The 15,358-nt window shown below is 52.0% G+C and overlaps 1 protein-coding gene across 2 annotated transcripts in view; it reads left to right on the forward strand.

The window, feature by feature from the left end:
• Abcb8 (ATP binding cassette subfamily B member 8) overlaps positions 1–12,792 on the forward strand; it is a 16,056-nt gene extending 3,264 nt beyond the window's left edge. Inside the window, exons 2-16 of one of the 2 annotated variants that reach the window (XM_005367408.2) lie at positions 1,925–2,225; positions 2,548–2,703; positions 2,780–2,874; positions 3,000–3,105; positions 3,749–3,910; positions 4,032–4,117; positions 4,232–4,329; positions 5,276–5,381; positions 8,477–8,510; positions 8,664–8,800; positions 8,950–9,044; positions 9,242–9,375; positions 9,941–10,088; positions 11,308–11,558; positions 12,181–12,792. In XM_005367408.2, coding sequence (XP_005367465.1) covers positions 1,925–2,225; positions 2,548–2,703; positions 2,780–2,874; positions 3,000–3,105; positions 3,749–3,910; positions 4,032–4,117; positions 4,232–4,329; positions 5,276–5,381; positions 8,477–8,510; positions 8,664–8,800; positions 8,950–9,044; positions 9,242–9,375; positions 9,941–10,088; positions 11,308–11,558; positions 12,181–12,321 — 2,050 coding nt within the window. In that variant the 3' untranslated portion in view covers positions 12,322–12,792. The remainder of the gene's footprint in view (positions 1–1,924; positions 2,226–2,547; positions 2,704–2,779; positions 2,875–2,999; positions 3,106–3,748; positions 3,911–4,031; positions 4,118–4,231; positions 4,330–5,275; positions 5,382–8,476; positions 8,511–8,663; positions 8,801–8,949; positions 9,045–9,241; positions 9,376–9,940; positions 10,089–11,307; positions 11,559–12,180) is intronic. The other variant, XM_013353899.1, reaches the window with a different exon arrangement.
• The last annotated feature ends 2,566 nt before the right edge of the window (positions 12,793–15,358 follow it).

Genomic DNA, 15,358 nt, shown 5'->3' on the forward strand with positions numbered 1-15,358 from the left:
TTTGTGTGTGTGTGTGTGTGTGTGTGTGTGTGTGAGGGTTATATGTACAATAGCACAGGTGTCAGAGGAGGCCAGAGAGATTGGATCCCCTCAAGCTGCAATTACTGTTGTGAGCTTCCTGATAGGAGTGCTGGAATCAACCTCAGGTCCTCTATAAGAGCACTATGGAATTGTTAATGAGGTCTCACTTTGTAGCACCAGCTGGCCTTGAACTTGAAATCTTCCAGCTTCAGCCTCCCAAGTCTGGGATTTCAGAAATGCACGGCCACACCCCGCTTGTGTCATCCTCCTCATTAGTCTGTTTTGAGCATTCCTTTGTGTACTTTTGGCCAGATAACCTCTGCTCCAAAAGACTCCCTCTGCCCTGGCCTTCCCCTCCGCTCTTCTCCTATGACTTCTAAAATACAAATCTGATTTCATTATGCCTTATCCTAAAAACCACAGACGGCCCTGAAGAGCCAGCAATGTGGTCTTCTCACATCCCGGTGCTTTGCAGAGACTGGGATGACTGGGGCAGGGCACCTGCTTCCTCTCCCTCCCCATGTGCCCTGTCACAGCTACATTGTTGCTGAAACTCTTACTCTTACTGCAGAAGCTCCTGAGAGCGTTCCATTGTCTCCCCTCCCCTCTATCCCTGTCTGAACTTGACCAGCGCCCATTCACCAGTGCCTCTTCTGATGCTTTTGTCAAACACAGCGGTGCCTGCTGCTCTCCGACCTCTAGGCCTCTTCACTCCACCCTTACCCCAACCAGCATGACCCCACCTGCTGCTCTTCACCCCACCCTTGCCCCAACCAGCATGACCCCGGGAGAAGGAATTTGCTTTGCCCAACTTGGTCAGTTCCATACTCTATGACACACTAAGTTCACAGATGTTGTAAGCAGTTGAATCTACTTTTCCATTATGTACTTCTGAGACCTGAAGGAAAAAAGGACTTGGCCATCTAAGAGGATGAGATTGGTCCTTTGTGTTTTTCTGTGTCTTCTGTCAGCAGTGGAAGAGGAATGTCTGGCCCTCTGTCTTCATGCATCAGGCACTCAGGGCCTACCTATGAGGTAGGGTAATGGGGTAAAATAAGTCCAAAGGCTTTGGGGCCTCTCTGGCCTCGACTACCACACATAGCTTTGGCCATATCAAATTTAGGACGGTAGAATGAACTGTAGGACTCTGGAACCAGACAGCGAAGTTCCCTCTTCCCCATCTCATCCCTTGGGACAAATTGTACCACCTGCCTGTTGTTGTTCTTACCAAGAGAGAATAAGGGCATCTTCTAGAGTCATGGAGGGACTATGGACCATCAACTCACTATTTCTAGGTCGTGGCTGCCGTGTTGATTACCTTGCACATGTGCAGGGCCAGGCTCAAAGAAGCTTGCCCCAGGATTTTCTCTGAGCCAGCCTCTTGGAAGCCTTGGTCTGCCCTGTAAAGGAGGCCTGGGGCTGGCTGCCACTCCATGACTCTTCTCACTCTGACAGGCTGGAGACCTGTGCTGACCAGGATGCTGGAGGCTAATTGGGGGCCTTGCTGGCTGATGCTGGCTGATGCTGGCTGAAAGGCAATGCTAGGGGAAAGACTCTTAAGAGTGTAGTCTGATAACATTGCATTCCGCATATGTGCAAGTGTCTTACAAACCAGAGCTGCTTAAGACTGTCCTAAGACATTCACTCTAGGTGAGGTAGCACATACCTGTAGTCATAGCTACTCAGGAAGCTGAACAGGAGGGTCATTTGGGAGCAGAAGTTCAAGGCCAGGCTGGGGAATATTAGTAGATCTTATCTCAAAAGTAAAGTAAAATAAAAACTGTCCCTAGGAGAGGCAGCAGATAAAATGCTGTTCCAGAGGCTCACCCAGAGCCCAGGGGAGTGGTTAGTCATTTGAAGGACAACCAGAACCACAGCTGTCAATGCCTTTTCCTATCTACAGGTCTTCAGATGACCGATTCAGCTCCTGCCTCCTCCGGGCAGTGGCCCAGCTCCGGGCTCACCTCCCTCGAGTCCCACCAGCTTCCCGACAGAGCCCCTCTGCCTGGTGTTGGGTTGGGGGAACCTTGGTGGTTCCTGCAGTGCTGTGGCAGCATCCCCGCCTCTGCCTTGTAGCACTCTGTGAAGCTGAAGGATCCCGTCCTGCCCAGCACACACCCAGTGCCCTGGAGCTGCGTTTTAACTGGAAGCTGTTCTGGCATTTCCTTCACCCCCATCTGCTGGCCCTGGGGGTAGCCATTGTGGTGAGGCTTTCCCTGCCCCTCTATGCTCAAGCCAGGAAAGGCCTAGGCAGCTCCAAACCTGAGTTGCACAGGAACAGCATTTCTGCCTTGTGGGAACAGCAAGGGCCGCCTGGGCTCTGGGCATCAGGATGACCCATGCGGGGTGACTGAGTTTGTGGGATATGAGAACTCGGGCTGGAGGCCTGGAAGCTTCTGTGACCACATGAGCAGCCCCAGGGTGGACAAGGCTCAGTAAGGGGAAAGGAGAAGCCAAAGTCAGAACTGGGGAGGGGACAAATATGGCCTCCTCTCCAAGTGTCTTTCCCCTTTGTCCCCATTTCAGCTGGCCTTGGGTGCGGCACTAGTGAATGTGCAGATCCCCCTGCTCCTGGGCCAGCTGGTGGAGATTGTGGCCAAGTACATGAGGGACCGTGTGGGGAGTTTCGTGTCTGAGTCCCGTAGGCTCAGTACCCAGCTGCTCCTACTCTACGGTGTTCAGGTACAGTGGGGTGGGAGGGCCTGGGGCTCACAGCAGCCTTCCTGGGGCCTCCCTGAGTACCAGGCCTCTCTTACAGGGATTGCTGACCTTCGGATACCTAGTGCTGCTGTCCCACATCGGTGAGCGCATGGCCATGGACATGAGGAAAGCCCTTTTCAGCTCCCTGCTCCGGTACTGCCAGCTGTAGGGGGTGGGTCCAGGGTGACTGATGGCTCCCAGGAGGTCTCGGAGGGCCAGATCCTGAAGTAACATCTCCCTGTCTTCCTCCACCTACTACCATCATGTTTTACTGCCAGGCAAGACATTGCTTTCTTTGATGCCAAAAAGACAGGGCAGCTAGTGAGCCGCTTGACTACCGACGTGCAAGAATTCAAGTCGTCCTTCAAGCTTGTCATCTCCCAGGTCAGTGGGTCAGGCCCTTGTGCAAAGTCAGCAGCCAGACTTGCCTGCCCCAGCTCTGACATCCTGAAATTGCGCTGGAACAAGGCAGTGCCCCTGCCCAGCTCTCAGTAGAGTGAGGCTTACTACTCCTGGGGAAAGTGTGAGATAAAGAAAACAATGAATCTGGAGGGAGTCACAGGACAGTGTCAAGGTCAGGAAAGATTGTTGCTCCATGTTCTGAAACCCTGGCTCCCCCAGAAAGCCATTTATAGGCCATTATGAACCACCCTGGTAGGAGTAAACTCACTTGACCCAGCCTGACCCCTTTGTGCCCTTTGCTAGTCAGCATTGAATTCATGAATGACTCTCCTGCGTACTGACAGCCCACCCTGTGAGCCCCTCCCTCACCTGGCTCCAGGTTTGGCAGAACACTGGCCCGTGGCAGTCAGCGTATCCCTGTGCAGCTCAGTGTGTCCAGAACAGAAATAAGCAATGGATTTGTCTAGAGTCAAAGGAGTTTAGCCTGTGGACATTCCCACCCTGTCACTTCCACAGCTTGTGATCAAGTGATCACCATTGACTGCCCCAGGACCTCCAGAGCTGTACCCATCCCACCCTCGCGTGCTGATGCTCCAAAGCCTCCTGTCTTCCTCTCGCTACCCAGGGACTGCGCAGTTGTACCCAAGTGATTGGTAGCCTGGTTTCCCTGTCTATGCTGTCCCCACGCCTCACACTGCTGCTGGCTATCGCCACACCTGCCCTCATGGGAGTGGGCACCCTGATGGGCTCAGGTCTCCGAAAGTTGTCTCGCCAATGTCAGGAGCAGGTACTGGAATTCTTGACATGTCTCCCTTGTTTCTTCCTAGCATTTCTGGCCCATTCCTCTTGACCCTCGTTGCCCCTCTTCCTGTCTATAACCTACTCCCTGTTTCTCTGTCTCCATGCAGATTGCCAGGGCAACAGGCGTAGCAGACGAGGCCCTAGGCAATGTTCGGACTGTGCGGGCCTTTGCTATGGAGGAGAGGGAAGAGGAGTAAGTCCTGGGAAAGCAGAATACAAAATGGGTCCATCATTGTCACATACCCTCCCTTGCCCTGGCCCTCAGCCCGGATGCTTCCTGAGTGCCCAGCCTGGCCTTTCTTCCCAGACGCTATCAAACAGAGCTGGAGTCATGCCGCTGTAAAGCAGAAGAGCTGGGCAGGGGCATTGCCTTGTTCCAAGGGCTCTCCAACATCGCTTTTAACTGTGAGTGAATGAGGCCCTGCCTGGGAGGGGACGTGGGCATGGACTAGGTGAGAGCAGAGATAGGCAGCAGTCTCCACCTGCCCAGATGTACCTTCATTTGTGAGATGCTCCAGCTACCAACAACTGTAGGGAACTAGAGAGTGACATTCCTTCCTTAGCTTACGGAGAATGCTACAGAGCACCCTTAGGGAGTGTGTGTACTCTTGTCCCTCCCCACTCCTATTTATTTTTGTGCCACTAGGGTAGAATCGGGACCTTAAGCATTTTAGGAAAACTACTACTACTGATCTGTCTCTCCAGCCCTTTATAGGGTTTTTTTTTTAAGATATTTATTTATTTATTTATTTATTTATTTATTATACAGTGTTCTGTCTGTATACCTACAGACCAAAAGAGGGCACCAGATCTCATTACAGATGGTTGTGAGCCACCATGTGGTTGTGGAAATTGAACTCAGGACCCAGGAAGAGCAATTAATGCTCTTAACCACTGAGCTATCTCTCTAGCCCCTCATTTTTTTTTTTTATTTTTAAATTATGTGTACATGTGGGTCTGTGTATGTGAGTGCAGGGCCCACAGAGGCCACCAGAGCTGAAGTTACAGGCAGTTGTGAGCTGCCTGATGTGGCTGCTGGGAACTGAACTCAGGTCCTCAGCCTGAGCCATGTGTGCCCTTACTTACTGAGCCATCTCCCCAGCCCTTCACTAAGTCACCTAGGCTAACTTCAGACTTTTTCTGTATCCCAGGCTGCCTTGAACTCATAATCCTCCTGCCTTAGCCTCATGAGTGTTAACTAAATATCATTAAACCTGGCATGCTCATCTTGTTTTGCAAATAAGGAATTCAGGCCTAAAAGTCAGCTGGTGGCAGAGCAGGGATAAGACTCAGGACTCAGCCCTCATCTCTAGCCACTTCCTGCCTCACTGCCTGGCCCCTTTCCGTGTAGGTATGGTCTTGGGCACCCTGTTCATTGGTGGCTCCCTTGTGGCTGGACAGCAGCTGAGAGGGGGAGACCTCATGTCCTTCCTGGTGGCTTCCCAGACGGTACAGAGGTGAGTGGGGACCATTCTCATCTCTCAGTAGTTCTGTCTTCATCTGTCCCATCCTCCCATAACCCTGCTTACTAGGAGAACAGGGGTGCCAGCACGCTTGGAGGAGGGGCTAGTGCATAACACTAACCCTGCCTGGTCCCCCAAGGAAACACAGCACAGGGAAGAGCCCCAAAACTTCCACCAGAGCCTTCTCTGGCTTCACTGAGCCTGTATTCAGGAATGCAGTCAGCATCATTAGCTTTCCAGACAATCCTCAAGTGTTCTTGAGAAGCTTTCAAAAACCAAGTGAATTGTGGTAACATAGACAATGGAAAATTTACCACCTTAGCCATTTTTAAGTATCCACTGTGGTCGCGTTGTGCGTGTCCCAGTGTTCCAGCCACCACTGACACCCATCACCTGAACGTTAGCTTCCCACAAAAGTGAGACTTCACTCCCTTTAAATACTAGCTTCCTACTTCTCCCCAGCTCTGGCACCCTTCTACTGTCTGCCTTCTGTGACCCTGGCCACACTAAAGAGCACACAGAAGAGCGATCACACATCATCCCTCCCTTTGTGCCTGGCTGCTTTCACCCAGCACAGTGCTTTGGGGGTAAGGGTCCCCTCTATCTTGTGGCATGTGTCAGAACTGAGTATTCTGTAGATAGACCATCCTTGACAGGCTTTTTTAAGGGCTGTCTTGGCCTCAGACCATTTCTTGGGATGAGACACAGCCTCCTTACTGCACAAATGCTACTCCTTGCTTAGTTGAGCCCCATCTACCCTGTGCGGCAACCTGGAGCTCATCTGTCCCCTTGGGCATAAGGCAGCCTCAGTGGACTCCCCTTATGGGCTTCTAATGTAATCCCCTTCTCTTTCTCAATGAAACTCAAACACGTTCTGTTGTTTTCTACCTTGCTTTCCCTATACATAGCAAGCATAAACATATAAATATATATTATAAATAAAGAGTGAGTATACTATAATAAATAATTAAGAGCAAAGACATATTAGCACCTTCCATGTCAAGAAGTGCCCCCCTTCCTCAAATTGATCCTTCCATACAGAGATAAAACTTTTGAGGAGGGGGTTAGACAGAGTTTCTCTGTGTAGCTCTGGCTGTCCTAGAACTAACTATGTAGTTCAGGCTAGCCTCAAAGTCACAGAGATCCGCCTGCTTCTGCCTCCCAAGTCCTGGGATTAAAGGTGTGCATCAAGACTGCCCAGCTAGAGATGACAATCTGTTCCCAGTGGAGCCCTGTCCCTGCCCAGAGTCCTATCTTGCCATTGCTGTAACTCCACAGTTTCTTAGAGTATGGTTTAGTGACAGTGCCCAGGTGAAGTAAGGCCAATCCTGAGTATGGTAGAACAGTCCCATCCCCACTGCAGCCAGAGGTCTGCAGAGTACACCTGGTTCCCAGCTGCATGAGCATTGCCCCTGGTTCCCTTCCTGCTTCACACCAAGGACCTTCAGACCCTCTGGCCCAGCAGCTGTTCCTTCTTGTCTTTGGGATCTAGGTGCTCTGATTGCAGAAGAGGTGGCAATCACCATGTCCCCTCTGCTACCTCGCCTACCTAATTAATTGCCTGGTCAGCTTGGACTCTAGCACCTCATGATCCTTCTTGTGCCGTGCACTCAGCCTAACTACTTGGCTCTACTCCCTGGGCACACACCTCCCACCTTCATGTTCTTACCTGCCTACTACTGTACTACTAAGCCCTAAGCAACACTGTGCTTGTAACTGCGGGGCAGCCCTGGGGGCAGCCTGCACCATCTCAAGCCCCGGTCAGATCGCCATCACCAGCCACCTGGAGGAATCGGCCTCCTTAAGGAAGCTGCTGTGTTTCTTCCTGGCCCTTGCTGTGTATCCAAGGGTCCACATGTCGGGGCTGAGGTCCAAAGGGAAGAATGAGCAGGACAGAGCAGTCCCAGCTAAGTGTTCCTTTTGTCAGAGAATGGATGGTCTCCTAGGGAACTTGTCCGGGCCAGTTCACTTCATCAGTCTGCAGCTGGCCCCATTGTGCCAGCTCTCAGAGCAAGGTCAGGGCACTCCCGTGAGTCATGTGTGTTTTGGATTTCAGTTGCGGTTGGCCCCTTTGCCAGGCTCTAATGGCTTCCAGGTCTCCTGTGAGCCGGTCCCATCCACATCCACAGATAACTCACCCACCCAGCCCCGCCCTCCACAGCCTTCTGCTCCTGACAAGTGCCTATTTCCCTAAGCCTTCCATAACTGTTTCCTTGGGAACTTTAAGGTGCTTACTCTAGCACCTTTTAAAGAAAAAGTGAATTTGTCCCATAGCTTTCTGGGATGGCAGCCTTTTTCCTCAGAAAGGACCCATTGCACACAGCTGCATATACAGTGATGGGTTGGCCAACCCACTGGGGACCGTGACTAAGGCTGTTGACTCATCTGCCTCCTTAGCTCATAGTAGGCGACCAGCTCCAGCCCCAGCCCTGCCAAGACAAAGGAGGTGACCCACTGTCTAGACAGATAAACACATGCCATCTCCTACACATACCCAACTTTAGGGCAAACCCACAGTAAAAGCTTTGTGGGGGAGTTTTGCTTTGGGGGCTCTCCAGGGCTTCCCCGTATAGCCTGGCCCCTATTTTCTTCATTTTCTGAAAGGGCGTGACTCCTTCTCACCTTGCTTTGAAAGTGAGTCCTTGTTCCCCCGATGTCTAGCATTAGATCTGTCCTCCCACTGTGGACCTACACCTATCCCTGTGACCTCTATCAAGGCATCCACCCAGTCAGGTCAGGTAGAGGTCATGGGATCAGTTATACCCTTTCCATTTTGCTGATGTCCTCTATAGTGCTGTGGACCAGCTTCACCCTGCCTACTGAAGGCCTGGAAGCATTTGGGCATACCATTGAGTCCCAGGCACGTCCCACATTCACTACCTCCTGGAGCATCCTCAGATCCTGGCTTAGCCCGTAACTGGAGAGGAGACAGAAGCTTAGTGATCTGGTATCACAGGGTCACGGCTCCTGTAGCCATAAGATATTGGGGGCCTTCTCTGCATTAGCCCTGTGTCCTTGTCTCTCCTACCACAACCTTTCCCTTCTCTCCGGCTCTTATTAACACCTCTTCCAACTCTCTCACCTAACAGGTCTATGGCCAGTCTCTCTGTCCTGTTTGGTCAGGTAAGTGAGATTGTCCCAAGATGGTGTGTGTGTGTGTGTGTGTGGCTGTGAGAGCTCTGGATAGACACACTACAGCCCTATCCAGTACCAGAAGCCCCCTTCCATGGGAGCCCCAGTTTCTAATTTAAACTACAAGCTGGATTCCCTCTGCAGGTGGTACGTGGAATGAGTGCAGGTGCCCGCGTCTTTGAGTACATGGCCCTGAGCCCCTGCATCCCATTGACAGGGGGCTACTGCATCCCCAGCAAGGACCTCCATGGCTCCATCACCTTCCAGAATGTCAGCTTCAGGTCAGCATTGGTGGGTGGGCTGAGCATGAGAGGAAGTCGGGAGGCATTCTAACAGAATACTCCCGGTAAGCAAGGCTCTGTCCGGGGACTTAGAAGGACAGTAAGGTTCAGAAAACCGGCCTGACTGGGGCTCACTTGGTCATCCACAGTTACCCCTGCCGCCCCGGCTTCGAGGTGCTCAAAGACTTCACCCTGACGCTGCCACCTGGCAAGATTGTGGCCCTTGTGGGCCAGTCTGGGGGAGGTAAGGAGAACCTCACCATCTCCTGTTCTCTGGTTCATTTTTTGGTAACCGCTTGGAGCATGGCTGGTAGCAAACCCTATTAGTTCCTGCTCCTACCTGGGATGGGTATCCTCCATGCCACAAGGGCCCCTCTTTGCTGGGAGAGTCTCCAAAACCCTCCCTTCTCTCCCCACACCTCCAACTTCCCCTTCCTCCAGGAAAGACCACAGTGGCTTCCCTGCTGGAGCGCTTCTATGACCCCACAGCTGGCATGGTGACACTGGATGGGCACGACCTGCGAACTCTCAACCCCTCCTGGCTTCGGAGCCAGGTCATCGGCTTCATCAGCCAGGTGAAGGGCAGAGGCTGGCAGGGTCTGAACATCAAACTGGAGCCCCTTTTCTTTCTTGTCCACTACTTCTCTCCCTGATCCTCTGAGTCCATTCTCTAGGTCCAGGATGTCCTCTCCCAGACAGCTATAGCTCGATCCTCGTACTCCAGAGCATAGACACTGCAGTCTTAGGATCTGGAAGCAGAGGTCCTGAGACTGCCAGTGGCCACCACCCACCAAACCCAACAAGGGGCCATTTTTTTCTTTGTGGGCTAGAGATAAAGCCAACACACCACTATGGGAGTGACAACTACCCACATGTAGGAAGAGACTAAAACTCAAATGGCCCGCTATCACTTTATAGGGCCTGTCCATCAACACCTTTGGTGAGGGAGTCTGTGTCCCACTGAATGAGCCACCCTGTCCTCACATGATTGGAGTCTGGCTTTGAACTTCAGACCCTCCCTGCAATTGGGGTTCTCTAAAATAGGTCCCTGGTGCTCATGGTAGTCCCCAAATTCTGAGACTGAACTCAGTGTAGTCTGTAAATGCCATCTCTGTGTTCCTGTGCCCTTCAACCTTGCAGGAGCCAGTCCTATTTGGAACAACCATCATGGAGAATATCCGATTCGGGAAAGTGGACGCTTCTGATGAAGAGGTGTATACAGCTGCAAGAGAAGCCAACGCCCACGAGTTCATCAGCAGCTTCCCTGATGGCTACAGTACCGTGGTTGGTGGGTCCCTTGGAGGGAAGCTACTGGGTCATCAGGGCAGTGGTGAGGCTCAGGAGCCAGGGTTCTACAGGCAATGAGCAACTCAGTTGCTTGAGAGGGGCAGCTCAGAGATAGAATAGAAACCAGGAAGTGCCAGACTGTGGCTGAGGGGACAAAGGTGGCTCTACGGGGACAGAACTCCAGCTCATGTGACTTAGGCATAACAGACTAGACAGGGCTCTGAGAGGAGACAGAGAATATAACAGTGGTAAATGGGAGAACGGTAAATGGGACTTGTATACCCTACCACAACCCAAGACAGGAAAGAAGACTCCTCCCAAAACTGTCTCTGTTCTTCTGGTTCCCAGAATACCCCAGGTCTCTTGCACTTCAGTGGCATCCCTCAGCACAACAGGCTGGCATCTTGTGCAGGCCTTTCTCATTTCAGGGTACTGGACCATACAGTAGCACACTAGCTCGTGCCTGTGACACCCTGAGCCTTGGATGTTCATCCCTACAGCTCTTCTGTCCAACTCTGGGGCTGTATGTATCATATAGAGAGTATGTGCTAGCCAGCTGTTGGGTTATGTACAGAATGTTCCAGTACCTCTCGAGGCTTCTCAGCTACTGACCTGGATCTTTCAGCCTGTGCCCATCTCTAGCAGTCCCTTCAGGTCCTAATGTTGCTGTGCTTACATGCTCAGGGCTCTGTGTTGTTCTCATGGGAGGCCCTTGTCATCTCTCCTAGTGGGCACTTCCTTGTGCTTTTAATTCCAGTGTCCCTTGTTATCGGGCTTCCCAGGACTGTTCCCCTTACTGACCTGTGACCCTGCCATTCTTTTGCAGTCCCTTGAGGTTATTTGTGGCTCCCAGAATGTCACGCCTGCCCTCTGTGGCTTCAGGTGCTTCTGTGTTTAGCATTTTTGCTGCACTGCTCATGCTTGGTTACCAAGTGGTCTTACTACAGCTGAGGCTGGGATCCCGGAAGCTAGTTGTTGCTGTAGGCACCTGCTGGGAACTGCTCACTCAGCTCAGAGACCCGCCTAGGAAGGGGCACTCATGCATGTGTTTTGTGTGCACTATCCTGCTGGAGCTCTCGGACTGACAAGTGTGCACACAGGGTAGAGACGGGGTCCTGAGAGGAGCCTGATGGAAGTTCCTAAGTATCCAGTGCACATTGCCTACCACCACCAAGTGTGGAGCCAAGGATCACTTCAGATCCTGTCCCCTCTTTCCCTAGGTGAGCGGGGTACAACCTTGTCTGGTGGCCAGAAGCAGCGCCTCGCCATCGCACGTGCCCTCATCAAGCATCCCACTGTGTTGATCCTGGACGAGGCAACCAGTGCCCTAGATGCAGAATCTGAAAGGGTAGTGCAGGAGGCACTGGACCGGGCCAGCACTGGTCGCACCGTGTTAGTCATTGCCCACCGGCTCAGTACTGTTCGGGCAGCCCACTGCATCGTCGTCATGGCCAATGGCCAAGTCTGTGAGGTCAGTCGGGCTGGGAGTGGGCAGTGGCTCAGGTAGCATAGCTAAGCTATATGAGCATCTGGCTTGGCTCCAGGTGCTTGAGGTCATGTTCTGGGAACAACACCCCAACAGACCAAGGTCTTCCTGTCTGCAGATAAGCTCTGACCTCTGGGAGAGGTGAGCTGCAGGCTCCCAGGACCAGAGCATGTGTATGTGTTGGTGAAGAAACTGAGGCAGAGCGCAGAGCTGGCCAGGGGCTCAGATATCGCCTCAGGGACTTGTGGGGTTTTTGAGAAACCTATTCAGCTTTTTCTGTGTAGCCGTGGCTGTCCTGGAACTACCTCTGTAGACCAGGGACTTGTACGGGAGCAGTCAGGGGCAGAACTCAGAGCTTATGCATGTATATCTCACAGCCCCAGCGGAAGGAAACACAGGAGGGATCAGACCTCTCAATGTCAGCTGAGCAGGAGGTGGCATTGACTAATCAAGCTATGTCCGAGGTGTTTCATTTAAAATGAGCCCGGAGTTGTCAAGTATCTCTATAAGGGGCACTAGCTTAAGTGACTGGGAGCCTAACAGGTGGTTGAGGCTGGGCCTCGCTCTAAGTTTAGCTCTGTTAAAATGACACTCCTTCTGTCTCCAGGCCGGGACCCACGAAGAACTCCTTAAAAAGGGCGGGCTGTATGCAGAGCTTATCCGGAGACAAGCCCTGGATGCCCCACTGACCTCAGCCCCACCTGCAGAGAAGCCTGAAGACCCCAGGAGCCCCCAGTGGAAATCCTGAGACACCCCCCCCCTCCGGGGTCAGGTCACTGCCAAGAACCAGTCTGGGGCTGGAGCTCTGCTGGGGACAGAGCTCTTAAGGGGCCAGTGTGGGGTGTAGTCTGCACTTCTGCTCCTGTAAAGGATCTGGGCCTAGCAGCTGGGGTGGGAAGGTGACTTTCCTCCCACCTGTCCTGGCTCAGCTCTGTGATGACTGTGATGTACAAGGTGAGGCAGAGTCCCTGAGGCACCTCTGCTGACTCTTGCCCTCTGTCCCAGTCCTGACCAGCACTCTAAGGTTATTCAGGCCCTCACTGCGGGGACTGAAAATTCGCAGTCTGGCCAGGCCTGGTAGAATGGGTTGTAATTCAGGCACTTGGGAGACTAAAGTAGGAGGATCGAGGGGTTCAAGGCCACCCGGGCTATATAGTGAGACCCTGTCTCAAATAAATCCTAAATAAATAAATATAATAAAAGACAATTTTAAAAGAGACTAAGGCTGTAGCTCAGTAGCAGAGTGCCTGACATATAGGAGAGCCTAGATTTGAGCCTTAGCACTGCAAATAAAATAATAAAATCCAGGGTTGGAAGTAACCCGGGACCTCAGACCTAGGTTCCACCTCACCCTAGGAAGGACCATACATCCCTAGCCTTACCCTTGCATCCCCAACAAAGCCGCAGCCATGGTCTCTGGCAGGATGAAGTGGTAGCAGTCTATTGTACAAGAAGCACCCAGCCTGCCTGGCTGTTCCCTGTGTGCTTCATATCTGACCTGGTGAGACTATAAAATCGAAGAGACATTAAAGAGACTGAGACTGGGCCATGTGCCCAGATACTGGCATGGTGGTGCAGACCTGTAATTCCTGCAGATGGCAGGTAGAGGCAGGGTGATCAGTTTGAGATCATCCTTGGCTACATAGAGTTTGAGGCTAGCAAGGCTTTTGTGAGAGCCTGCCCCAAAGGTGGAAAGCACAGCTAATACACAAGGCAATATGAGGTTCATATGAGTAGCCATAAGAATCATGGAAGTGGTGGGATGGTGGCCTCACCTTGAATGGGGATAAGCAGACAGCCTGAATGACATGAGCATATGGCCCCAAAGCTGTAATTGAGGCAAGTTGGGGCCTCCATTGGCTTCTCAGGTGTCCAGGGAAGCATGCAAAGGACCCCTTAGATGGCACTGATGCTCCCAGAGCTGCCAGTGCATTCATCCACTTAACTTACTCCCAAAGGGTAATGGCCTTTTTAGCCTTGGTACTGTAGGTCACTTCCCACTGAGAATCCATCCCCGGCCAACCACATCCAGGTTGTAGGATTCTGCAGGGCAGGGGAAAGGTGCTGTAACTTCATGTTCAGACAAACATTTCATACTTTTCATGTGGCAAAGGATAATAGTCTTTCAGGAGCGATGGGCACAGACTGCAGAAACAGCTGCTGCTGGAGGCCAGTGTAGAGGCCCAATGAGTGCAGAAACTGAGGTGGGTCTTGTGGTTAGGACCATATACTGCTGTGAGAACAAGGAACCCAAGATCCCTAGTCCACAGTGGCCTGGTTCTGTATCTGTAGTGACAGTCCTGGAAGCTGAGTTCTGGGTGGTTTCAGTTGCCTAGTCACCACCGTGCCCCACACCCCTGCCAAGTGCAGCTTAGAGAAAGGCCTCTTCTTTCCATAGGAATTCCCCCATCTGGCCCTACCCTTGGTCCAGTTGGAGCATAAAATCTCCCTCATGGGGCAGCCAACCAGCCAAGTGGCTCAGCGTCATGCACAGTCACCTGACTGGCAGTGTACACATCACTTAGTGTGATTCTAAGCCCCCTGACAGCCACAGGATGGCTACTCACCAGGGAATGGGACCCTATGACCAATGGCTGGTGACCCTACCCTATCACCCTGGCTTGACTCTGCCAGCCCCTCAGTAGAGAACAGCAGATTAGCTGGGCTTCCTCTCAAAATATGTTTCCAAGAGTTAAGGGGGACATTTTATAACAAAGCCCTTAAAAGCCACAGTGCAGTGGTCCCAGAAAGCAGTCAGACCTGTGCCCCAAGCCATTGTAGTCACCTATCTTTTGTAAGGTGTTACTTGCCACTAAACCTGGGGCAGTTTCTGAGACTGAGCCCAGTGTACATACAGTCAGAGGCAGCACACTGTGCGGTTGGTGGAACTACATCCCCACCACTCAAGGCCTGAAGCTACCAGAATGAACCTGGTCTCCAGTGCTTTTCAGAGACACGGAATATAAATACAGTTCTGGGGCCAATGAGAAACACCTGCCACCAAACTGAAGGACCTGAGTTCCATCCCCCAAGACTCACATGGTGGATGAGCACACCCACAAGTTTTCTTCTAGCTTCATACACATTGTGACACACACCCCCAATAAATAATAAATGAAACATTAGAAGAAAGTGTATGTAAATAGTGGGTGTATCTGATTGCTCTTGAGCATACTAAGGTTTTGCCCAATTCCCAGATACATGAGAGTATAGAATTTACCCAGCACAGACCTTGCAGTCCCTGTTCAGATGACCTCAGGCTATGGCCCCTCGTCAGAGTCCCTCACACTCCGCCAAGCCAGCTAGCACTGAGCTAGTCCTCCAGCTCGCGAGTGTACACACCCCACCCCTGCAGCTCTACCCTTCTCTTCTGAATTCCTGGAAGTAGCTCCACGCCTTGGATCACAGGCTGCCTTTGCCCTGTGGGGGGGGGAGGGGGTTAGGGCCTGGAATGCCCTCCAGGCGTCCTCCCTGCTCAAGACTAAAAGGAGTACAAAATGACACAACTGCTATTAGGGTGGGGGTAGTGGATCTGGTCACAGCTATCAAATTATAAGGCAGTAGTCAAAACCCAGGAACTCGGAGTTTATGACTGATCGCAAAGCTGGTATTGAAAGGCTGGACTCCTCGGTGGTCATCAGAGAAGATATAAGACATCACCTCTCCATGATGGTGTTGGACCACTTTCAGAAATGAGGAAGCTTCCCAGGTGCCAGAGGTCATGATCCTAGAATATGTTAATCAAGAGAGGAAGGTGTCAAGTCACACGGTACCCTGGCTATTTT

The sequence above is a fragment of the Microtus ochrogaster genome, unplaced genomic scaffold, assembly GCF_000317375.1.
Source record: "Microtus ochrogaster isolate Prairie Vole_2 unplaced genomic scaffold, MicOch1.0 UNK18, whole genome shotgun sequence".
Taxonomy (NCBI): Eukaryota; Metazoa; Chordata; class Mammalia; order Rodentia; family Cricetidae; genus Microtus; species Microtus ochrogaster.